This window comes from Vipera berus, assembly GCF_964194415.1.
Source record: "Vipera berus genome assembly, chromosome: 4".
Lineage (NCBI taxonomy): Eukaryota > Metazoa > Chordata > Lepidosauria > Squamata > Viperidae > Vipera > Vipera berus.
Window position 1 is genome coordinate 72,355,720 of NC_138206.1, and position 27,078 is coordinate 72,382,797.

Genomic DNA, 27,078 nt, shown 5'->3' on the forward strand with positions numbered 1-27,078 from the left:
TGCAAGGCGGAGGGTCAGGGCCCCATTGGCCAGGGAGAATGGGGGGGCAGCCTAGCCGAGAAAGAATGCTGCAGGGAAATGGGTGGAGGCGGTAGGCTTGAGGCAAAGGAGGTGTGGCCAAGGGTAGGAGCTGAAGGATCGTAGACCCTCCCACATGTGATTACTGAGTATCTTGGATATTTGAATCTCTATATAAATGCAGATACATATATACATGGATATAAATTCTATATACATATGTACACAAATGCACACATCCCATCAATCCATTAGGGAAATATTGTGGTGCACCAGAGTTACTTTGGAATGTTCTCTCCCTTATCTAAACTGATGTGTGCCCATATAATTCCAATGTATTGGGTGTTATTTTTTGCTAATTAACTGGATGACTTACCCGATACCTTCATCTTAAGTTTTCATGGCTGGTTTCACTGTATGACTCAGCATATTTTGAGGTTGCTTTGTTTGTTTCATTATTAACAGAAGTGCCATGCTTCCCACCCACCTCCCTGCCTATTCAAAAATAAAAATGTAAGGCATAACATGGAGCCTACTATACTACTGAATGTCTCCCAATCCTTACTGGTTCTGGTAGAACAACTGTATTATTCAATTCAGAAATAAATACAGAGATTAAAAAGTAATCCAGAACCATATCCCATTTGTCCTATTTCAACGTTGGATTGGACAGATAGGAATCACTAAATTTTTGCTTTAGCCAGACTAAAATAGAGATTATCAGTTATTGTTATTTAATGTTTTAATTGAGTGCATTTTACATTTTTAAAAATGATTTTATTGGGAACTGCCCAGAGTTGTCTGAAAGGGTGGAGGCCATGAAAATATTTTAAATAAATAAACAAATAAACTATTTAAACTGGGTTAGATCACAAAAGAATTCCTACAAGGTTCAAGAGAAGAACAGTGTCAAGCTAAACTCAGGTCTGGATCCAATTTGCAATTATTTCATAGCCCCTTTGAACAGATTCATTTTTTATGGCGTGCTGCTAAAAAGTCTTTATGATTGCTTGAAAAGATTTAGGAAAGGACAGATCAGAATGAAATAATTAAATTACTCTTCCTGGCAGGCATTAATCTGGGGTTGCTGTGTTTTTTTTAAAAAAATCCTGCATGGTAATCTATAGCTCAGATGCTGAAAAATGTGAGAATTTTATTATTGTTTTTACCATGTTTTGCAAATGATTTGTATTGAAGAAAAGCTCAGTAGAGTAATTTGGATTTTTAAACACCTTACACTACCACACAGAGTTGATTTCACTAATCTATCAAGCACCTCAGAGCAATGAATGATGTTAATATAATAAATATCTCTTGGCAACAAATGACAACCCAGTATGATACTTGGTTTGTTACACAGTGAAATACCTTAGCTTTTAAAATCAAATAACAGATCAATTTGAATAATGTATCAGCATTCTATATCTCTGAAGTAAATATACAATGTATGCTATGATAAAAAAAATGCTATCCAATCTGAGGGAGCAGGGCTTTAGGCCAAGAACAAATTTTATAACATTTTCTACTCTGATTGAATTTAGCAATATAAACAGGCCTTCAAAGTACACAGCTGTTGTTCGTTAATAATAAATGGGAAATAAAGCTTCTGATATGAACATAATATTAATTTAATTCTAATGCCTGTTAATTTTAATTTTCAAATGGATCTATATTTTAATTATTAACTGAATTATTTTGCTACCATAGAAAGTAAAGGAACAAGTCACAACCAAGCCACAAACAGATCTATGCTTTCATAGTAATTCAATGTATACATGATTTATTTCCTCTTGCTGGCCTTAGTTACCCGGGAAAGATAAATATAGAAGGATTTTCATTTATATTTAAATAGTGTGATAATAGTGGACTAGCCAGGTATGAAAGATGTTATTCACTCAGGAAAATTTTACATAATCAGGTCTGTGGTCCAAGTTTCTTTTGTTGTTTTCCTTATAGTGTTAAAAATATTCTTTTTTCATAATGTAGTTAAATTTCTATATGGAAAAATATGCTAAACAATTTAAATACAGTAAAGCTAAAGAATCCAAGACAAATCCAGCATTTTATTTCATGATCAGAAATGGTACAGCATCTAAGGATGTCACTGTATTGCAGCTTGGGCAGATCTAATGTTTTAAAAATCAAGGTGATACATATCCAGACATTTAGCTTTCTGCAAGACTCCATTCCATGCTTTTTTATGAGGGGCAGAATTATTTATAATTATTTTATATAAATAGTGGAATAAAAATCTTCTGTATTGTTGTGGACCACCCACCTGCAGATAAACAGTCCCAACCACTAACTGCCATGTCACTTTTGCTTTACAGTTTTTCTTATTAAATTTTTAGCTAAGATTTTAATCTCCTGGAGCTTGTACAGTAGGAATAAATACCCTATTGCTCTAAAAAAATCTTACAGTTTAAAATTAACCAAAACTAATGTAATAAATGTGCTTCTCTATCATAATATATATTATATTACAATCATAATAATTGAAATAAAAAGGGGAAAAGACTGGTTTATAACTTTGACAAGTAAAAAAACCCTGAAGAATATTTAGCCTCATCTATCCTTAGGAAATACTATTCATGCATGTTGTAAAATATCCTTTTTTCAGTTACTAAAATACTTTTCCACTTTTATGTAGCATAGTATATTGTCATTTGATTTATCTTAGAAAATACAGCTTTTATTTCACTTGTGCACTTGGTTATGCAAATAAGGAAAAGCACGAATAAGAAGAGAAAAGCAGTAAACTTTGCTCAGAAACTTTTTTTTAAAATAGTGCTACTTACAGGGTAAGGCTGAATAACTGTAAGGAGGATTGATTCTTTGCAGCTCCTGTAGAGAAAAGAGATGAGAATGACTATTCGTATTTCATGTTTTTGAGATAACATCGTTTTATTTTCAGATGACAAATTGCTATTTCACAATGGTATGTTTATTGCAGCACAAGAGTTTGGAAAACATACATTTCATTGATTTCCCACCCCCCTTTAAAACAGACTACTAATTTGCTAGTCAGAACGAGAGTAATGCTGAACAAGTAAACATTGCCTTCATCCTTAATTGGCTTTCACTGAATTTATTTAAGGCAAATGCATAAAGTAGAGTTGAGACATCCCATGAATTACATGAAATACCGCAACTAGGGACCACTCATGTGGATCAAAAAGTCAAAAAGCCACTCTCATTTTGGCCATTCTGAATAATTTTCCACATGTTGTCTTTTTAGAGAAGGTTGCTGATCCTGGGGTTACAGATAAGGAGAAAGTGGATTGTCTGGAACCATTTCAATCAGAATTCAGACCTGGCTGTGTTTGTCACTCTTGTAGATGACCTTGGTGAAACCTGGATGTATTCATATCCAGGTTTCACCAAGGTCATCTACACAAGACTGACTATTTATTTATTTATTTATTTATTTATTTATTTATTTATTTATTTATTTAAATTTATATACCGCCCTATTCCCGTAGGACTCAGGGCGGTATACAGGGAAAATTAAAAGTTAAAATACATCACATAGAATTAAAATCGATTAAAACTAAGATTAAATTAATCCCTGAACTTAAATAAAACCCCATTAATTAAATAATTAAAACCCCTCAGTCTGGGCCAGACAACTCAAAAAACCAAGTTTTCAAGTCCCTACGAAATGAGCGAAGGTCGGGGGCGGTCCTAAGCTCCGTGGGAAGCTGGTTCCAAAGGGCCAGCGTGCCCACAGAGAATGCCCTTCCCCTGGGAATAACCCGCCGGCATTCCTTAACCGGCGGTACCCTAAGAAGGCCCTCCCTGTGGGAGCGCACAGGACAATGGGAAGTTGATGCCGGCAGCAGGTGTTCCCTTAGACTCTTCCTGATACTGCTGAATCTTTCAGCTGCATTCAGTACCATTTATCATGGCTTCTTTGCAGGCAAGGATTAGGAATGGGGGCATTATGCTGCAATAGTTCTCTTCATTCTTGAATGGGGCGGTCCTTGGTTACAGTCAGTGGTAACGGTCAGAAGTCAAGGCTTGGATCCTGGATCTCATCTATATGAAACTTATGTATCAACATTAGATGAGAATCAATATGGAGACAATTATCCACTTGTGTTTTGTGTCCTTGTCTAGCTTCATCTTAGGCTTTCCTAACCACTGGCCAGGTGTTTTGTAATTGGGATATCCATTCTTTCAGTGATAGGATTGCCGGTTCGTTTGGGGTTAGTTCTGGCATAGGGTTGAAAATTGGCTCGTGACTACTTGAAAGGGATTGTAGCCTGTGCTGGAGTGGACTGCGTTATTGTAGGCAACTTCTGCGAAAGGGAGTAGGTCCGTCCAATTTGTTTGCTGGAAATTAATAAAGCACCTTAAGTATTGCTCAAGTACTGAGTTTGAACATTCCATCAATCCATTGGACTGAGGATGATGACAAGATGACAGTCCCTGGGTGGTTCCTAAGAGGGATAAAAATTCTTTCCAAAACTCTGATGTGAATTGCACTCCCCTATCTGATATGATGCGTTGGGGTGCTCCATGCAATCTGTAGATGTGCTGCATGAATAGTTTTACTAAGGCTTTTAGCAAGGGATAAAGTGCACTTGTTTTGAAAACAGGTCCATAACAGACGACTGTGTTTCCATTGCTTTCTGGTAACTCCACTATAAAATCTATGGATATTTCTTTCCATGGGGCTGAGGGATCCACTACTGGTTGTAGCAGTCCAGGCGATTTCCCTTGCAACCTCTTAGCAGCTGTGTAAGTTGGGCAGTTGGACACGTAGCTTTCTATGTCCTTTTTAATGGATGGCCACCAAAATTATCTTTTTATTAAATGTAGCATTTTTACAAATCCAAAATGCCCTGCTGATTTTGTGTCATGGCACAGCTGCATGAAAGCGACTCTCTGGCTGGTTGGTATATGTAACTTCTCCACCACCCATGGCAGTCCGTCTTTGATAATGCACACGTTTATTCTTCTGGAACCATCATCCATTTCTAAGGTCTTCCGGAATTCGATTCCGGTTTAGCTACCCATCTGCGGCTTTACCTTAGCTTGGGCCTTGATGGTTACTGGTGCTGCCAGTTGTGGTTCAGGCATGAGTGGTTTAGAACCAGTGGCTTGTGTGCTGTTATATTGGGGCATGCGATACAGTGCATCTGCCAGGAAATTCTTTCCCCCCGGCAAGTGTTTCAGCGTAAAATGGAATTGGTGAAAGTGCTGGGACCAGCAGGCTTGCTTAGGGGTGAGCTTTCTGAGTGTTTTTAGTGCTTCCAACTTTTTGTGGTCCGTCCAGACCTGAAAAGGAATTTTATTCCCTTCAAGGAAATGGTGCCACATAAGTAACAACCATCTCACTACATATGCTTCCATTTCCCACACAGCCCAGCGTTGTTCCATCTCAGTGTGTTTCTGGATGTGTACGTGCACAGTTGCAGTGCCCCTTCATCATTTTCTTGTAATAGTACAGCCCTCACCACCACATCGCTTGCATCCGCCTGTATTATGAAAAGTTTATCCGGGTCCAGGTGCCTCACTATGGCTTCAGTGGAAAAGAGTCTCTTTAACCTCTTGAATGCTGCTTGGCATTTCATTGTCCATTTCAGTGGCTGACTGGGTTTCACTGAGGTTTCCCCCTTTGCTTTTAACAAGTCTGTGAGGGACAGGGCTATTTGGGTGAATGAAGGGATGAACTGGCGGTAAAAGTTTGCGAAACCCAGGAAACTTTGCAATTGCTTCCTTGTGTGAGGTGGTGCTCATTCTAGCTGTCAAGTTTCTGACGTATGGGCTTTTCAAGTGACTCTGAGGCATTGTTTACCTTAAAAGTCCTTTATTAGCCTAATACACCGGCAAATGCCTGCTCGAAGGAAGCTGGAATCTGAAATCTCCACCCTTTGCACAATATATTAAAACACAATTCTCCACCTTCCTAATTTTGTCATTAATCATATTCTCCAAATAATTTAAAGAATCAGTTTCCCTTCCGTTAGAAAACCCACCAAGGTCTTATCTTCTTTAGTTAGAGATGGCCTTGAAGGTACAATCCTCTTTCCCCCTCCCAACTTTAAACTCAATCTCTTAAAGCAATACACAAGTTTAACATATGAAATGGCTACTTCTTCATCTCTTGTCAAGCAATAACATTCAATGTTAGCAGCGTTGACACTAGCATTGTTCTGATCTTCTCAGGGTCCATTTCGATACCCTGTGGGGATATGCGATAACCCAGGTAGTCTATTTTTTCCTGGTGGAATTCGTATTTCAATAGTTTGGCATATAGGTGGGCAACTCGCAGTTTCTTTAAAACTCCTCTGACTCGGTTGACATGCTTCTCTTTGGACTCGTGAAGATAATGATGTCATCTAAATAAACCAGGACCCCCTTAAATAGGTGCTCCCTTAGCACCTCATTGATTAATTGCATAAATACTGCGGGGCCCCTTGTAGTCCAAATGGCAAAACTTTCAATTGGTAGCATCCCATTGGGCAATTAAATGCGGTTTTCCATTCGTCCCCTTCCTTAATCTTCATGTGGTAGTACGCTCCTCTTAAGTCTGGATTGGTAAAAATTCTTCCTTTCGATAGGTGGGATAACATGTCCTTCATGAGGGGTAGGGGGTAAAGGTTACTTTCACTGATTGCATGCAGGGCGCGGTAATCCATGCACAAGCGTAACGTGCCGTCCTTCTTCTCTCTAAAGAGGACCGGGGCAGCCACTTTGGGCTTGGCAGGTTCAATAAATCCCCTTTCTAGGTTTTTATTTATGAATCTTTCTATCTCCTCCTTCTCTTTAGGGCTCATGGAGTACCATCTGGGCTTCAGGAGTTTTGCCCCTGGTTTGATTTCGATGGCACAGTTCATGGGTCGGTGAGGAGGGAGCTCATCCACCCGCTCCTCACTGAAAAGTTCAGCAAGGTCTCAGTATTCTTCTGGTATTTCGGGTAACCCCTTTTCCTCTCCCACTGATGCTTTTTCCACTCCTGTGCTTGGTGGGGCTCCTTGGGGTGTTAAGTTCGCATGATCCCTTTTTGGGAAATTGAGCTCTGTCCTCCTCTAAGTTACCCAGAGGTTCCATTTCTTTAGCCACGCCAGCCCAAGGATCACTGGGCATTCCACGCCTGGGGTCACTACAAACATTATGTCTTCCTCATGGTCCCCCAGGGATAGGTGGATTGGTAAAGTGGCTAGGTAGCTGGCACCCCACCCCCCTGCTATGGACCCATCTAACTGGCTGAATGAGATCGGCTTTTTCAGCCTCCTCACTGGGATGCCCAAGTTCCCCACTAGCATCAGGCTAATGAGGCAGCGGGTGGAGCCAGAGTCTATTAAGGCTTTCACTTGGACAGCTTCAGGCATGGAAGAGGCTACTATAGTCACTGTATTGAGGATGGGTGTGAAGGGTACACTTACCAGGGCTTCGCCATCCGAGTTGTCTGAGGTATCCGCCACCCCTGCGGTTTAGGCCGGTGTTCCCTGCCCATGTTTGGCAGAGGGTGGGGACTCCAGAGCCTCTGTTGCCCTCATGGCGGGTCCTCATGGCTTGGCTGGGGACTTCCCTGGGTTGCATTGAGCGATGCCCCTCTCCCACATTTGAAACAGCCTATTGATTTCTTGGCTGTGGTTGGTGGTTTTGGCAGTTCGTACAACAGCTCAGGAGGCGAGTGGCCCCACGGTTTTCCTTGGCGGTGCCTCTTCAGTAGGTCAATTTCTGCTTCCTTCACCAGCACGTACCATTCGTCTAGTCAGTGGGTCCCCTTGGGGCAGGCAAGCATTGTACAGGTCGTAGTTTAGGCCATCTTTGAAGTGGCTAAGAAGGATGTCTTCCAGCTAGTTCAGCTTGTTGGCAATGGCCCAGAATTCTTGTGTATATTCGACTACCAGGCATCTGCCTTGCCTCACTGTTTTGATCTTCTCACGGGCTTTTCAGTGAGCCAGGGGGGTCCTCAAATTGCCTTCTCAGAGAGGACATGAAGTGGTTGAAGTTTTGGACCTCTGGGGCATTGAAATCATGCAGGTTCACCATCCAGTCTGTGGCCGCCCCGTCCAGAGCGAACTGCACGATACAGATCCGGCTTTCTCACTCAGGATGTGTCGTCCGTATTCTTCCATGTAGCTGAGGACTTGGGTTAATAAAAATCCCAAGCGCTGCGACTCCCCCCTGAATTTCACGTCCAGCGGCAGGAATCTTTGGATGAATCGGCACCTTCGTCGCTGACAGTAATGTCTCCCATCCTGATCTGCTGCTGCGGTTCGGCGTGGAGTGGGACTGCCAAGGCAGTTTCGGTGGATGTCCATGGGACTTCAGCTTCCGATTCTCCTTCAGTGTCTCTCTGGCCGCGGTCCAAGGTAGTGATGTGGCCGCGGGGAGAGCCGAGGGTTCTTTTCATCAGCTCAATAGCTTTCTCTAGGATCCAATTTGAGTGCTGTGCGCAATGTCCTTCCTCTTCGCTAAGGGATCTCTCCATTACTTGCTTCCATCTGGGTTGGTGGCTGCCTCGTCTCAGGGTCACCTTCCTTGATCTATTCTCCCACTCCTCTTTCTTTCCAACACCCATCGAGGTTTGTGGCTGCGAGTTTCCACCACTTCTTCTTCATAGGAGTAGGACATCTCAGAACCCGACAGCTGGCAGGGTCTGACCGGAGGGCTCCCCCTTCGGGGTGGGCTCTTCGTACCCTGCCTCGCTGTCTGACATTGTAGTTTTTGCAAAGTCCCCTGGTAAGGGTCTTCCTTCCAGATTGACTATTCCTGCAGATCCTGTCTAATGTCAGGACCCATTTCAATCCCACATCTTAAGAAAGCAGAACCCTTGGAAACAATTTCTTCCAACAGGAACTTTTATTAACAGTAGTTGATAGCAGGCATAACAGACAGAATCTGAGATTTCCCACGCAAAACAAAGATTAAGGTATCCCCAAGCAAGACTCCACCCCATAGTCCGCCCGGCCGGTCTGGGATGGCCAATCCCCAGGTGTTAGGTCCATCATGGGAAAAGGGGAGATAACATCGGCCCATCTCCAGTTTACACAGCGATGGTTGGCGGCTCTTCACACTTTCCTCTGACTGTGTAGAAATAAACCAGGCACTGAGGATACATTCCTTATTCCCTCCCTTGTTCTAGCTGACAGTTTAGGGAGATAAAGTTCAGAGAGACAGATAACGCAGGAAGCAAATTTTTACATTGTAGTGAGTAGCAGACACAGAGGTAATAAACGAAAGCAAGAGGTTACATTGTAGCGGATAGAGGAAGCAGAGGCAATAAACCCACGGGCACATCCCCCCTCCCCTTTGGGAGTATGGGAGAACCCAGGGAGAGGTGAAATTGGATTTGGGTCAGAGGGGATAGATAGAAATGAAATAGGAATGGGTTCTGACAGTCCCTCTCACAGTTACTGTTTTTAAGCCAGGTCTCGCCCAATCTGTATTTGTACATTTGTTTTTTCCTGCCTAATGTAAAACTTTGCTTTTCTCCACACTGAAACTCATTTTGTTGGATAGGGCCCATTGTTCAAGTTTGTCAAGATCTTTTAGGATCCTGAGTTTGTCTTCTGGGGTGTTGGCTACTCTTGCCAGTTTGGTGTCATCTGCAAATTTGATGAGTTCCCGTTCAATTCTCTCATCTAAGTCATTTATGAAGATACTGAAAGTACTGGGCCTAAGACGGAACCTTGTCATACCCCACTGCTTACTTCTCTCCATGTGGATGTAGTGCTGTTGAGAATTACTTGTTGAGTACAGTTTGCCACCCAGCTACAGATCCATCTGGTGGTGATGTTGTCTACTCTATTCCACCTTTTTCTAGCTTACCAAGGAGTAGGTTGTGGTCTACCTTATCAAATGCCTTATTGAAGTCTAAGTATACTATGTCCACAGTATTTTTCTGGTCTATTAGTTTAGTCACTTTATCGAAGAATGAAATAAGATTGGTTTGGCATGATCTGTTTTTGACAAACCAGTGCTGGCTACTAGTTATAACTTTGTTTGCTTCATATTTTTTGCAGATCTGTTTTTTGATTATCTTTTCCAGGATCTTCCCAGGTATTGATGTTAGACTGATTGGTCTGTAGTTTCCTGGGTCTGTTTTTTCCCCCCTTTCTTGAAGATGGGAACCAAATCAGCCCTTTTCCAATCCTCAGGTATTTCCCTGGTGCTCCAGGATTTTTGAAAGATATGGTGCAATGGTTCTGAGATTACATCTGCCAGCTCCTTCAGAACTCTGGGATGTAATCTGTCGGGTCCTGGTGATTTATATTTGTCAAGGTTGGATAGGTGTTTTCTTACCATTTTCTTGCTTATTTTAATTTTCGTCTTTTGCAGTGGTTTTTTGTTATGTTGGGCTATAGTTTCTTTTTGTGTGAAGACTGATGCAAAGTATGAGTTAAGCAGTTCTGCTTTCTCCCTGTTATTCCTTTGCCATCTTTTCTCTTTAGTGGGCCTACAGTTTCCTTGACTTTTTTCTTGTTGTTGTTGGAAGAAACTTTTTTTTATTATCCTTGATCTTTGTTCGTTTGCTTTCCCAACTTCATCTTTGCATGTTCTGGCTGTCTGCTGATAATCGGCCTTAGTTATGTTCCTGTCTTTCCATTCTTTGTATTTGTCCTTTTTGTCTTTCAGTTTGCCAGGGAGATCTTTGTGTAGCCATGCTGATTTCTTCCTGAGTTTCTTGTTTTTCTTTTTCAGTAGTATTGTGGTGGAGTGGACTTTTATTATCCCATTTTTCAGAGTTTCCCATGCTTTTTGGGTAGTTTTCCCCTTTAGGATTTTCATTCATGGGATCTTTCCTAGGTTCTCTTTGAGTTTGTTAAAATCAGCTCTTTTGAAGTTTAAGACCCTGGTTGGATTGTTTTTTGTTGCTAGTGTTTGCATTATATTAAATTCCAGTATGGCGTGGTCACTTTCACCCAAGGTTCCGGCAACTTCAACTCTCTACTTTTTCTCTATTAGTTATTACTTTAACAGATGCAATCTATTTTGAACATAGAACCACTTATTTAGATAGAAATGTTCTATTAAAATACCAAAGATATACTTATGTAGCTCTATTAATACTGTCAGATTACAGAATACAGTTGTTCAAGTGTTTGCTGCAAAACCCCAAACGTATTTATCATATTAACTATGAAATACTCAAAAGTGTATTTATCTGACAAGTTTAATTTTCCATGTTAATATAAATGAATAGTGTAAATAGTATAAATTCAGCTACTTTAAAAATGATATATGATTATATCCAGATATTTTTAACCAGTAAATTGGATATATGACAACCCAGTGGGAAACAGACAGCAGTAAAACTACAATTTACAAGTGTTTCATATTATCACGTGATTCAAGAAACGTGTGGATACATGCATTTTTATCTGCCACATAACTTTTTCAAAGCCAATATTTGTTTTATTTCACTGATGGGATATTTTTCTTTTATAAATTGGGGAAAGGTTAGTTGTCACTTGACTGTGATGAACTTTATTTTCGGTTGGCAATCCTAATTTCCAATGCAATTAATTGTCTACTTCTGAGAGTTATTGCCTGGCTGAGTGAAAAGGAATTAATTTGCATACTATGCTATTCAGTTGCAAAAACAAATCACCATGCCTGCAGAATGAATGTGAAATTTGAAACAATTATTAATGAATATTTAATTATCAATGAATAATTAATTAATTAATGATTACATCTGCATCCAGCTCTTTGGGGGTGGAGTGGGGCATTTTTATTTTTTGCCTAGTTTTGCACTTAAAAAACAAAGAACTATTTGAACTGCTAGAAGGAAGTGAGGAAAACAACCATTGCAAGAGACTTGTCAGAACCCATTCCTATTTCATTTCTATCTATCTGGGTTCTGCCATACTCCCAAGGGGAAGGGGGATGTGCCCGTGGGTTTATTGTCTCTGCTTCCTCTATCTGCTACAATGTAACCTTTTCCTTTCCTTTATTGCCTGTGTCCTCTATCTGCTATAATGTAACATTTTGCTTCCTGCATTATATCTATCTCTGAACTTTATCTCCCTAAACTGTCAGCTAAAACAAGGGAGGAAATAAGGAATGTAACCTCCATGCCTGGTTTATTTCTACACATTCAGAAGAAGATGTGAAGAGCCGCCGACCATCGCTGTGTGAACTGGAAATGGGCTGATGTTATCTCCCCTTTTCCCACGATGGACCTAACACCTGGGAATTGGCCATCCCACGCTGGCCGGGCGGACTATGGGCTGGAGTCTTGCTTGGGGATATCGTTCTGTGCAGGAAATCTCAGATCCTGTCTATTATGCCTGCTATCAACTACTCTTAATAAAAGTTCCTGTTGGAAGAAATCGCTTCCAAGAGTTCTGCTTTCTTAAGATGTGGGATTGAAGTGGGTCCTGACAAGACTCTTCTGTTTTACCGTTTTTCTCTTGTCATTTTTCAGAGTTTTCATCCTCCTTTCATGCTAACAACCTTCCTGCAACACCAGAAGCTGTGCATCATTGCCATTCGCCTGCCACCCCCCCAAGAGGCCCCAAAGCCCCTCTTTCCCTTCCTTTGAAAAAAACAAATACACCCCCCTTGAATCCTCCCATTCCTCCCTTATGAATTAAAACAAAAGAAAACCAAGATTTTTCTTTTGTGGTCTTTACGTATTTAAACTGCTAGAAAGAAAGGTAAAGGAAATATAAAAAACCCTTAGTGTTCTTTATTGTTTTTGCTCCTTGTTGTTGTAGTTGTTGTTCCCCTCTCCTGGGAAAGAGAGGGGCTGTGGGGGGCATGGCAGGTGAATGGCGATGGCTTGCAGCTTCTGACGATGCGAGTGTATGTGTTGGGGGCACAATCTTTTTAAAAGAGCAAAATAAGGCAAAAAATACTCTACCCCCAAAGAGCTGGATGAGGATGTAATCATTTTTTTCTTGTTTAGATTCCCCCCTCTGCCTTGCTTCCCCACTTCTCCTCTCTCAGGTGCTAGTTGAAAAAATTTCCACTTTAAAAATGAAAAATATTTAAACTGTTAGAAGGAAGTGGGGAAGAAACCCATCATGAAAGACCTTTCTGTTTTAACCTTTTTCCCCTTGTCAGTTTTTGGAATTTTCATTCTCCTTTCATGAGAGGCTAGCATTTGGGGGTGGGGGGGTGAAGCTGCCCTCTTTCCCCTGAAGCCACCAGCCGAGCAAGATGCCCACCTGCCCGCACTCTTCCCCGTCCAAGGTTTTAGTTCTCATGAGCATTTATGTTTGTGGCGGGGAGCTGTTTGGTTTTTATTTCCCTCCCACACATGTCTGGTTTGTGGTTGCAGCAGGTTTTGGTCACTTCTTTCATGCTAGGAAGTACATTTGTTTTGTGGGGGATCCCCACTCTGGTTGCTGAGCTTGCTTAAACCCTCTTCCTCCTACTCCTTGCTGGAAGCCTCCCTTTATCTACAACAGTGGGGCAGAAGACCTCTACCGGGTTGGGGATGATGGGAATCTGCCCTCTGCGGAGTAGGGGTAGGGTTACTATGCTCCCTGTCAGTCAGGTTTTATTTCCTTTTCCCACCCCCCCCCCCACCCTCCCTCCCGTGCTTGTAGCTGCCTCTGAGCCCCTCATTCTTGGGAGTTAGCACTGCCGTCATATTTATTTCACTTATTATTTTAAAAGTTATTATGAATTATTTATTCAGTGGATATGTATGGCATGAAGAATTAGAAAAGAACATATTTCTCTTTCATGGTTAGTTTAATGATTTTCCACAGCAAATCTAAATCCTGAAATTTCAAAATTGAAACAGAAATTTTTAGAAAAGGATGGATTTTATGCATGATACATAAGCTTGATTTCCAAGTGTGAGCATATTTTTTATTTTTTATTATTTTAATCCCATTTATATCCCGCCCTTCTCCGAAGACTCAGGGCGGCTTACAATCTAAGCACAAATAAATGTGCTTAGCAATATAAAGACCAGACAGAGTGAGAAAAACTGACAGTCAGGCAGACAGGGTTAATTTCCCGTAACAGCAGGGTGAATTATTTTTATCATGCTCTAGCAAGCTGTAGTATTGGATTTGTTTTAATTATTAAGAAATAAAAACTTTAAACTAGCACTGAATGTTCTCCTGAGAATTTGGCATCACTTACAGTATCCATTTACAACTGCCTGACTAAATTGGTACTAGAGAAATACAAGAAGAATTAATCTCGAAAATTTACATCTGATTAAAGGGTCTAACCCCTTCATGGATTACTGCCTTGTCGTGGCGAAGGGGCTTGCGTAATTCAATGAAGCTATGAGCTATGCCGTGCAGGGCCACCCAAGACGGACAGGTCATAGCTGAGAGTTCTGACAAAACGTGATCCACTGGAGAAGGAAATGGCAACCCACTCCAGTAACTTTGCCATGAAAACCCTATGGACAGTACAAAAAGGCAAAACGATATGACGCTGAAAGATGAGCCCCTCAGGTCGGAAGGCGTCCAATATGCTACTGGGGAAGAGCAGAGGGCTAGTACTAGTAGCGCCAGAAAGAATGAAGCGACTGGGCCAAAGCCGAAAGGACACTCAGCTGTGGATGTGTCTGGTGGTGAAAGGAAAGTCCGATGCTGTAAAGATTTTTTCTCCATGGGAACCTGGAATGTAAGATCCATGAATCAAGGAAAGCTGGACGTGGTCAAACAAGAGATGACAAGACTGAACATCGACATCTTAGAAATCAATGAACTAAAATGGACAGGAATGGGTGAATTTAATTCAGATGACCATCAGGTATACTACTGTGGGCAAGAATCCCTCAGAAGAAATAAAAGAGTGGGAAAAGCAATACTGGGATGCAATCCTCAAAATGACAGAATGATCTCAGTTCGAATCCAAGGCAAACCATTCAATATCACAGTAGTCCAAGTCTATGCCCCAACCACCAGTGCTGAAGAGGATGAAATTGACCGGTTCTATGAAGCCCTACAGCACCTTATAGAACTAACACCAAAAAATGATGTCCTTATCATCATGGGGGATTGGAATGCTAAAGTAGGAAGCCAAAAGATAACTGGAATAACAGGCAAGTTTGGCCTTGGAGTACAAAATGAAGCAGGGCACAGGCTGATAGAATTTTGTCAAGAGAATACGATGGTCATAGCAAACACTCTTTTCCAACAACCCAAGAGACGGCTCTACACATGGACATCACCACATGGTCAACACAGAAATCAGATTGACTATATGCTCTGCAGCCAAAGATGGAGAAGCTCTATACAGTCAGTAAAAACAAGACCAGGAGCTGACTATGGCTCAGACCATGAGCTTCTCCTTGCAAAGTTTAGGCTTAAACTGAAGAAAGTAGGGAAAAGCACTAGGCCACTCAGGTATGAATTAAATCATATCCCTGTTGAATATACAGTAGAGGTGACAAATAGATTTAAGGAATTAGATCTGATAGACAGCTGAGCTATTCAAAATCTTAAAAGACGATGCAGTAAAAGTGCTACACTCAATTTGCCAGCAAATTTGAAAAACTCAACAGTGGCCACAGGATTGGAAAAGATCAGTTTACATTCCAATTCCAAAGAAAGGCAGTGCCAAAGAATGTTCAAAGTATCGCACCATTGCACTCATTTCTCATGCTAGTAAAGTCATACTTAAAATCCTACAAGCTAGACTCCAGCAGTATGTGGATCGAGAACTACCAGAAGTAAAGGCAGGATTTCGAAGAGGCAGAGGAACTAGAGATCAAATTGCCAACATACGCTGGATCATGGAGAAAGCTAGGAAGTTCCAGAAAAACATCTACTTCTGCTTCATTGACTATGCTAAAGCCTTTGATTGTGTGGATCATAACAAACTGTGGCAAGTTCTTAAAGAGATGGGAGTACCAGACCATCTTATTTGTCTCTTGAGAAACCTATACGCGGGTCAAGAAGCAACAGTGAGAAGTGGACATGGAACCACTGATTGGTTCAAAATTGGGAAAGGAGTCCGGCAAGGCTGTATACTGTCGCCCTGCCTATTTAACTTTTATGCAGAGCACATCATGAGAAAGGCAGGGCTAGATGAATCAAAAGTTGGAATTAAGATTGCCGGAAGAAATATCAACAACCTAAGATACACAGATGATACCACTCTAATGGCAGAAAGTGAAGAAGAACTAAAGAGCCTCTTGTTGCGAGTGAAGAAGGAGAGTGCAAAACTTGGGTTGAAACTTAACATTAAGAAAACCAAGATCATGGCATCTGGCCCTCTCAATTCCTGGCAAATAGATGGGGAAGAAATGGAGGTAGTGACAGATTTTATTTTCCTGGGCTCCAAGATCACTGCAGATGGGGACTGTAGCCAAGAAATTAAAAGACGCTTGCTTCTGGGGAGGAAAACCATGGCAAATCTAGACAGCACACTAAAAAGCAGAGACATCACCCTGCCAACAAAAGTGCGTATAGTCAAGGCTATGGTCTTCCCAGTTGCAATGTATGGCAGTGAAAGTTGGACCATAAGAAAGGCTGAGCGCCAAAGAATTGAGGCCTTTGAACTATGGTGCTGGAGAAGACTCCTGCGAGTCCCTTGGACTGCAAGGCGATCAAACCGGTCAGTCCTAGAGGAGATCAATCCTGACTGCTCTTTAGAAGGCCAGATCCTGAAGCTAAAACTCAAATACTTTGGCCACCTAATGAGAAGGAAGGACTCACTGGAGAAGAGCCTAATGCTGGGAAAGATTGAGGGCAATAGAAGAAGGGGACGACAGAGAATGAGGTGGCTGGATGGAGTCACTGAAGCAGTAGGCGTAAGCTTAAATGGACTCCAGAAGATGGTAGAGGACAGGAAGGCCTGGAGGAATGTTGTCCATAGGGTCGCGATGGGTCGGACATGACTTCGCAGCTAACAACAACAAAAAGGGTCTAAGCAAATGGAGTTTCTTGAGGAAGCTGCAATGATATCGGGACTCACTGTACCAAAGATCAAGATATAAACTAGTATATACTGTATTTTACTGTAGCAAAAGAAGAACCTGATATAGGAAAGAATTCTGATTCCTGAGAATATTTTATTTTTATTTAATAAACTGAATATTTCTAGTTATAGAAATGGATGCAGGTGAAAGTGAAAAGTCATAATGAATAATAATAGTAATAATAATGATGATGATGATGAATCCTGTGATCTACAAAACACATATTTATTTCCATTTCCTTATAGCTATGCATTCTACTAGGATATACACTCATTTTATTTACTCTCAATTGCTATGATGCCCTTATTCTCACAGTCTTTTCAAAGATAATCCTGATATAGGAGCCCATATAACCAGTTCTCGGTTTCCCGTCAGATTTTTCACTAGTAATTTGTTCAAGCTGACATCTGACATCATCTACTAAGCTATATAAAATTTCTACCTGCCACAGTGGCTATAGGAAAAAGAAGAAATACATATTTAAAGTGTGGATAACAATATTTCTTGCTTCCATTCACTGTTACAAAAACATTTTTGGCATTTTAGCTTGCCTAAAACTGCTCTTAAACTTAAGCACATTTCTTTTCAACCAGCCCTAAATAACACCACAATGTAATAATCGGCCATCCAATTTTATATTGGATTCAGGTAACAAAGGCAATGAAATAAATAAATAAGAAATAAATAAATAGATAAAATAAGAAAAAGGCAACCACTACCTGACAAGGTCAATGACTCTCTCCCTTGGGGCAGTGTTAACTGCCTCATCATTAATCATTATAATTTGGTCTCCTGATATAAGTTTTCCTTCTGAAGGACCACCTGGAAATACAAGCACAGATTATATTTTATTGTATATTTTATTTGTTATGCAGATACTGTAATGCTGAAAATGCTAGGGATATTTTCCCATAGTGACACATGAATGTGCTATGCATTTTTCAGCAAGTTTATAATATCAAATTAAAAATCAAATGGAACCAACATTGTTTATGGCTTTATTTGTGGTTTTGCTCTTCAGTCTTTAGAAGCATTCATTGGAATATGTGGATAAGCGGTCAAAGAGGCCCTCAATAATGCAACAATCCAAGAAAAAACTAGTTGGAGTCCAGCAAACTCCAGACCCTTGTGGAAAGGTTCTGGAAGAAGTCATTTGAAGAATTTTGACTACAGAAGTTATCTTATATTGTTGCCTCTTTTGTATAGCAAAATAGTATACAATAGTATAGTTTTAAAATAGTATACTATACTATAGCAAAATAGATAAAATAATGAATGTCAACCTTCTCTAGTCTGATGTCTTCTAAATGTATTTTGATAGAGTTTCCAGGCACTGTTCTCAAAGGCTTTGGGGAATTTGGGGAATTCTAGTCCCAACCCATCTAGAGAATACAAGGCTGGAACATACTAACTGATGGAAATCTATCAGCAGAAGACCTGTGATAAGTAAGAACCAATATAATGATTAGATTGTTAGCCAAACACAGAAATCATACCTGGTGTTACTGAGCGCACAACAACAGGTTTTTCACTGCCAGCCACAAAACCAAATCCCAAAATAGGGTCCCTTTTCATTTCTACTTTCCGAGGTGCTGGAAGTATAATTTGGCAACTGTCTATTCGGGGATCATCAAAAGGAGCAGTCTGAATCATGTGACTAAGGGAAAAGAAGAGAGACATTTTAAAATCTAGGTAAGCTAGAAACATAGGTTGCTAGTTGACTTTGAAAAGGATATTAAGCAGTAAGAATGTATTTTTATAATTAAAACTGTAGCCCTCAGCATACAATAGCAACTGAAAATGATTTGTGACTATTTTTGCACTTATGACCTTTGCAGCATCCCTATGGTTATATGATCAAAAATTGGATGCTTGGCAACTGGCATGTATTTATAATGGTTGCAGTGTCCCAGGGTCATATGATCACCTTTTGTGATCTTCTGACAAGCAAAGTCAATGGGGAAGCCATATTCACTTAACAACTGTGTTTCTAACAGAACTGCAATGATTCATTTAACAACAATGGCAAGAAAAGTCGTAAAATGAGGCAAAATTCACAACTGTCTTGTTTAGCAATGGAAATTTTGGGCTCAGTTGTGGTCATAAATCAAGGATTACCTGTATGCAGTTGCAAATTCACTAAGACACATTTATTTCATTAGAATTCATACAAAAGAACTTCATAAAGCATTGAATTAAAAATTCTATAGATTTTTAAAAGGATTAATCAGTGTCTGAGAAAGACAATAGTTTAGGTATAGTGGACAAGTAGTCTGCCACATGGGAAGTTGATGTAATGTTGTTGAATAAAATATGAGTTGGTTAAGAGAGTCTATAAAAGGCAGAAGTAGCCATAAATGTGCTTGCTGCTCTTACTACTCAAGCCACAGATGAAGATTGCTCTGTGTTGGGGAACCTTTGCACCATCTCTGTCAACCTTCTGATTGACTTGTGCATGGTTCATTGCTATACAGGTAGTCCTTGACTTACAACAGTTCATTTAATGATTGTTCAAAGTTACAACAAACTGAAAAAAAGTGACTTATGACTGTTTTTCACATTTACGACTGTTGTCACATCCACACAGTCATATTAAAATTTGGATGCTTGGCCACTGGTTCATATGATTGCATATTCTCGGGTCATGTGATCCCCTTTTACGACCTCTGACAAGTAAGCCAGAGAAGTATATTACTAATTTAACAACTGCAGTGAGTCACATAACAACTGTAGCAAGAAAAGTCATAAAATTCATTTAACAAATATCTCATGAGCAACAGGAATTTTGGGCTCAATTGTGGTCATAACTTGAGGACTACCTGTACTGCGTCAGGTGCTAGACTTATATATGGATATATTATTACTTATGTAAAAATTGTCACTGCATGTTGTTGTTTTTTTTGTTCGTCAGAAAAGTTAATTTCTAACTGTACATTTCCCCTGCTTTTTCCACCTGTGGTGATATCTGGTAACCATAGTGAATCCCATATGACCAGTTATGTTATGGTTTCAGACTGTTTAGTGTGCATGTCTAGAAAAAGTTTCTCACAGTTATTGTTTATTGTCTTTCACTTTGCTGTTACTGTCTGTTACGTTAGGATGTAGTCAGCTAGCTCTCTTTATAATATATATTTAGTTTTTATATTTTTGTAATTAAAAGGTATTTAGTAAGATTATGCGTCGTGTTTTATTTCCTTCCTTCATGCACATCATGCATCCTCTGAAGCACGATCCTTCGCCCTCTACTAAGGTGATTTATACCTTAACAAAAATCCCCTGTAGAGTTTCCCTGTAGACAGCAATGACATGATCAGCATATTGAGGTCATGTGGTTTTTAAGTTACTTGGTTTACCTATTCAACAATATAGCTAATAAGCCATTCTGGGGGATTTTCAGGGCAACTGGTCTAGAGAGCTGACATGGCTCTGTATTAACTAATGGATATATTGGTCCACAGATCATTTTTTAAAATAGGATTTTATAGCACAGTGACTTTTATATACAATACATTCTTTAAAGATACTACTTTTATAGAATTTTAAGTTTTGCAAAGTTTTAATTTAGATATTATAGGTCTTCCATTGTAATATAGCTTTTTAATATCTCAGTTTGCATTCAAGACATTTAAGAGCTTCAAAACGTGTTGTTGCACTGGGCCCCTGAATTCCTTAAATAGCCCTGAAAATAGATTCTGGGATATTTGGGATATATCTTACATTGCTTCAAAATAATGAGGCAACTTTGTATACTATCAAGAAATAGTGGATCTCCAAATTCTATTTAATTTCTGTTTGAGAAATGAATTGTTATAATTCAGATGTGTGCACCCTCTCCCCCTTTTTCTCTCTCTGAATTAAAATTACATAGACTTAGAGCACAGTTCTATCCATTAATATTGCTTTTTCCTACTTTGGAGAGCTGTATCTATGGATTGTTTGATTGATTTGTATCCTGTATCTTCTTCAGAAGCTCAAGATAGTTATACATAGCACTGCCTTCTCTCCTGGTCCACCAGAGGACTTGCCATTCCTCTTGGGCCAAGTGGGGAACCCTAGACAGTGGTGCGGGCTGCCCAGAACCCTGGATGGTGGGTGCCCATCCCAGTCCTCAAGCTCTGAGTGCGCCAGGACCCCTTGACCTGGCCTGGCACTGTGGGGTGCCCAGGCATAGAGCAGCTCCAGAGCCTGGCTTAGGCAGAGCAGAAAGGGGAATCCTGGCTGCCTCTTGGGGACGGGGGGCTCCCTGCCCTGTTTGCTGGGGACGTTGGGGTGTAGCAGCGAGTGAGAGGTCCCATGTGTGTGGCAGAGCTGGAGGACGAAGTTGGATGGCAATGGCCAAGCGGGCAAGGGCCGCGGCGTTGTGGTGACAGTGACTGACTAGGCTACCTTGCTGCAGCCCTACCGTCCATCTTTGCTTGCCTGCACCTGCCACGGCTGGGATGGGGCAGGCAGCTGCCTGGCCACCCAACACATCCAGCAGGCTGGATCACATGCCCCTCCCCATGCCTCTGCCTCGCCTGCCCCTTGGAGGGCCAGCTCGGTGGCCACAGTGCTCAGACCCATGGTCCGTCTCTGCTTGCCTGTGCCTGCCACAGCTGGGACTGGGTGGCCAGTTGGCTAGTGCATCCAGCAGGCTGGATCGCGTGCCTCCCCCCCACCCCCCATGCCTCTGCCTCCACCTGTCACTTGGATGGCTGACCCAGCAGCCATGGTGCTTGGTCCCACCTGCACTGTGTGGGCTGCAGAACCCCAGGGTGCACCGACCGATGGGGTACCAAGGGGCATTTTGCGGCTGCTGCTAGGCACTGCCAGCCCCTGCGCACTTGCTGCCTCCCAAGGGGTATGTGGCTGGGCCAGGCCAGCAGGAGCCCGTCTCTCACTGAGGCAGCCAGATCTGGCCCACAGGCCTTGAATTTGACATATCTGCCCTATACTATTTCAGACAAATGGTCGTCCAACCTCTTCTTAAACACCTCTTAGTGTTGGAATATCCATAAGTTTTGGAGACAAGTTGTTCCACTGATTAATTGTCCTAACTATCAGGAAACTGATGAGCTGTTTATCAAATTTGCCTCTGGCCAATGCTTAGAATGACAGAAAATGATTGCAAAGGACTAAAAGAATAGGCTGAAAAGAACAAGATGCCATTTACCAAGGAAAATGCAAGGGGGAAAGAAAGAAAATATTTAGAACATAACTACTGCATGGAGAATCCATGGTTTGAAAGATGCACTTTGAGAAGGACTTGGGTGAGGTTACTGACTACAAGTTCCCCTGAGACAGCAGTATGAGACAGTTGCTAAAAGCAGAGGTCCCCAACCCCTGATCCATGGACTGGTACCGGGCTGCGGCATGCCAGAAATGGGGCCGTGCAAACAAGTGAAGCCCCATCTGTGGGATGCAGGCTGCACATAAAACCATGCTGCCTCTGGTCCACGGAAAAACTTCTCCCCACAGAACCGATCCCTGGTGCCTAAAAGGTTGGGGGCCTCTGTCTAAAAGGACTAACACTATTCTGGGCTGCACTATAAAAGAAAATATTAACCGAATATTGACAGGTTAAAAGAAGGCAATGTAGATGGTACAAGAGACATGAGAACATGCTGTATTACAGGGGTTCCCAATCGGGGGTGCTTGCACCCCCTGGGGGTATGAGACAATATTCCAGGGGGTGCAAAAAATTGGGTTTTCAAAATTATAGTCTATGTGCATAATTCGTTGCCATTATTTCAAATTTTTGTAAAGCGTGTGAGAATGTATCAGAAGAGTTCTTGGTGTGCGGAGTATAGAAAAGCTTAGGAGCCACTGCTCTATTAAGACAGCCAATGGAACTTGGGCTATTCAATCAGAAACTAAAAAAGATAAAGGGAAGGCATGGTATTAGTGATTAGGTGTACAAAAGGATATTCAAATGTTCAGAAATTATTTCCCACTACCCCAAAACTAGGATCAGAAATGATGGACATAAATTGCAGTTGTCTAAATTTTTTTAAATGTAAGGGAAATTTCCTAAATGTATGAACAATATCCTCCTTTGAGATCTGCATGATCTGCATATCTTTAAACCTTAGCTTCTCACCAACAGGTCTTGGGTTAGATGGTCAGATGGGCTTCAGGAGTTTGGCAGGTGTTGGGTTTTTTTGCTTCGTGAGTATTCCGGATTTTTACTGTCTTTTGCTGTTTTAATTTTGTAAAGCCACCCTGAGTTTTCTGAAATGGGATGGCTGTAAGTTCAAGAAAGCAAAAAAAAAATGGTACAGTTCAGCTTTTAAAAATTTGGAATAGATTGGTTACATGGCCAAAGTGAACCCAGCTGTGCACATTCTGTGCTAGTGCTTTTGTTTTAAATTATTTGAGGGCAATAGCCATACCGCATTTCCCTTTATTTGCAAAAATTTAAGGGTGGCCAATGCAGTCCTTTGAATACTTGGTATAATAGAGGAGGCATGATATGTCCTACTACAAGAAGTATGAAAAACCACCCAATTTCTCTTTTGGCTTTAGAGGGTAAAAATCTATACTTCTAGTTTACAAAGCCATTTATGCAGAAGTTAAATAATAATGGGGTAGAGATGTAGTCCTCCTTTTTGTTTATATAGAGAGCATTAAATGACTGTGAAGGTTATATCTGACCTTCAGCTTTGTATCTTCATGAAGAATACAAAATGTATGCAAATGAACATAGCCATGCATGCAGAAATAGCTTGCTGGACTTTGCATAAATGGCTACATAGATATTGCAAAAATATCATGACATTCTTAGGGCCAAAGCTGGTTTTTAAAATTTCAACTATATACATTTAGTATTCATATAATTATAATGGGGTATTGCATTTCAATACACTGAATTGGGTCTGGTCTGAATCATACCAAGAGAATATGCAGAGAAATAAATGGATTAACATGTCATTGGCTTGGATGAATTTTTGTTCTGTCATTTTCCTTCTTTTTTTCTTAAATTTATGTCTCACTGCAGCCTAAATTGTCACATATTATACGCATTAGCAAAGCAATCACATATTAGCAAGGTGTAGATGTAAATCCCCACTGGTTTCATGATACATATCAAAATCTAATTGATGCAAGTTCGCATTCATATTTAGGGTCTTGTCACCTTATTTTTTTCTTTTAAACAAAATTTATGTATTTTGCAATTGTACAGATGAACAAGAAATACAAAATGAGGCACTGTGGTATTTTACTTGGAAATGGATCAGCATGCTATCACTTTATGTTCACAGATCTATGACTCAGACAAGTGAATTCATATAACATCAAAATCAGGAGTGTCTTATGAAATCCAAACACTTCTAAATATACATATTTTTCCCAGTCACCTGAATAGGCTACAGGGAACTGGGGTGTTATGTACATTCAGTTGATGCTCCCAAGCTGCTTCTATTCTGTTTGTCTTCCAAACTCTTTCTTCCCTAATCCTTTAGGCCATTTCAACAGTGCCAATGCAATCCTCAGTAAAACAAGAGTTGTGCTTAATTTGCTTTTTAAATCATGATGCAAATGCTTCTGCCTCCTGCTTGAGGCTCAGAGGAACGAGGCCAAAAGAAAAGCAAAAGGAAGAATAATTAATCCTTTCTCTCAGTATAAAAGAGTTTCAGAAATGTTTTGATTAGACTGTTGGAAGCACAAAGTTAAAAGAGCATTTATGATTCATAGCAGGCAGTTTCTCTGCAGTAAAATTAGCCATTCATCCCCATTCTTTTGTATATAAAGGAGAAAACAGGTTATAGCTGAACTATGCCTTTACTGTCTGTTTAAATAATTTGGAACAGTGGATTACACTGAGAACACACACAATAGCAAAGCATTATCCACAACTACTTTGTTTTAACAATAAAATGAATATATTCCTTTATAAAAGTGATAAAAGAGGAAGGAAATAATTTATGGTTGTGTTTATGGCTACATTTTTGGGATTTCATTGTTTATAACTGAAATCAAGACAGGCAGCAGTATCTTTAAAACTAAGATTTAAAATTTAAATCTAAGCAAGCAACCTATTTTATGATGTCATCTATTAAGGATGCTGAACACAATTCTTTTTAAGTTATTTTAGCATTCCACCGAACAATAATTTGATACTCTTAGCATTCATTGCTCTTTTATTTTTGATTTCTTAGCCAATTGCTTGTACTTCTTTTGTTGGAAGAACCTCATATTTTCTAGAGTGCTACAATTTTTGGTATTAGTTTAATATAGATTGTTCTGCTGTTCTGAGAGAAAAGCATTCTCAATAGGCATCTGTGGTTTTGGCCAAGCTGAATCACTTTGGACCATGGGTGGTCAATTTTAGTTTGGTTATGTCTGATTGGAAGTTAAAATCCAAAGTTTATCATTTTAAGTAAACCATGTCTGAAGGCAGAGGTTGCTAAGGCTGCCTTTGGACATAGGAACAGTCAAGATCCGAACAGTGAAAACGGATGCTCAACTAGAAGAATTGCTGATTGAACTCAACAATATATATTGGGATATCACTGGATTATGTGAAACATGATGAAAAGGTGAAAATTTAGTTGAACCTGATAGGAATGGGCATTCACTCTACACTAGAGGTACTGAAGATGGATGATGTGGTAGAGTTGGTTTTCTCATCAACCAAAAGCTGAAAGATTCTGTAGTAAAGTTTAAACTGAACAAACAATACAAGTGTCATGGTTCTGACAGATAGAGATGAATAAAGCAGAACTCCGAGGCTTGCAAATTCCTCAAAGAACATGTTTATTGGTTACAAAGTATTGGCACGATCAAGAGTGAAACCAAGTCTGGATACACAAGTAACAATTTTCCAATACAAAGTTAAATCTCCTACCCATAAAAGCTATGCAAGCAACTACGTCCCCCAATATGATTATTTGGTGGGCTTTTTTTGCAACACCCAGTCCCTAGTCTTGGGAACAGCCAATGACCTTGGTTCCCATGGGCAAAAGATTATGTTGACTAGCAAAGCACCTGGGCAACCCCCCTCCCTCTGTTCTATATGACAACCTAGAATGAGAAGGAAAATGGCTGCAGCCATGCTCATTTGTAGAGCTGACAACAAGCTTCAAATTATCCAGCTTATGCACCAACAATAAGCTATAATGATGATGAAGTTGAAGAGTTTTATGACAATGTGGACCATGTTTAAGACAAAGAAAAATGCTGATACAAAATACTAATGGGTGACTTTAATGCAAGAATAGGAAGAACAATACTTGGAGAAAAAGCAACTGGCTCGTATGGAAGTGGTGAAAGAGATAATAGAGGCGACAGACTAGTATATTTTGCTGAAGGACAGGAACTTTATATCATGAACTCATTTTGCAAGAAAAAAGCTAGCAGATATAGACATGGAAGAATCCATTTGGCTACACAAGCGAAATTGACTACATCATGTCAAAGTGATAAAACCATATTCTGCAATTGTACTGTCATCAATTGTTTTAATATTAGAAGTGACCATAGAATGGTACAAGCTAAAGTGAAGATGGACTGTGGAAAAGAGCATAAGAAAACAATAAGGACATCATGAAAAACTAAAATAAAGAGCGATAAGCTGTTAGAAGAGAATTTTTAGATTTATCTGTCAAATCTATTGCAAATCTATCTGTTGCTCTATTGCAAGATTTGGAAGAGCTGAACATTATGGACCAAAATGAACAAATAGTCAAAAACATTCTTGAATCTGCTACATCTATAGCACTATCAGAAAAACACTTGGTACAGTCAAAAATTTCTGATGAAACTATTGATTTAATGAAAAACAATGTACAAGAAAGAATACCAGAAGTTTCACTAATAAACCACTACATATACCTTGGCCAATGGGTGTCAATGGAAAGCAATACAATAAAGGAAATTTAATGGTGTGTTAAATGTATCTGACATGCATTCGGCAAGCTAAGCATAATTTTCAAGAACAACTTCCTCCTATACCTGAAAAGTTTTCAATCAGTGCGTGCTACCTGCTCTAACATATATCTGGTGAAACATGGACACTAACCTCACAGTCCATACAAAAGCTATGATTGGCACAAAGATCCATGGAAAGATACATGCTTGATATTACAAGAAAAGATAGAAAGGCCTACACATTAGATTAGAGAATAAACAAAAGTATACGACATCATCAAGAGAGTAAAAGAATTGAAATGGAAATGGGCTGGTCACATAGCAAGAAGAATTGATACCAGATGGAC

At 40.2% G+C, this 27,078-nt stretch overlaps 1 protein-coding gene across 1 annotated transcript in view; it reads right to left on the reverse strand.

Annotated features, from left to right (window-relative positions):
* FRMPD4 (FERM and PDZ domain containing 4) overlaps positions 1-27,078 on the reverse strand; it is a gene marked incomplete at its 5' end in the record, with an annotated part of 287,687 nt that overhangs the window by 73,066 nt on the left and 187,543 nt on the right. The window contains 3 exons of the mRNA XM_081326671.1: positions 2,817-2,862; positions 17,602-17,704; positions 18,379-18,539. Coding sequence (XP_081182797.1) covers positions 2,817-2,862; positions 17,602-17,704; positions 18,379-18,539 — 310 coding nt within the window. The remainder of the gene's footprint in view (positions 1-2,816; positions 2,863-17,601; positions 17,705-18,378; positions 18,540-27,078) is intronic.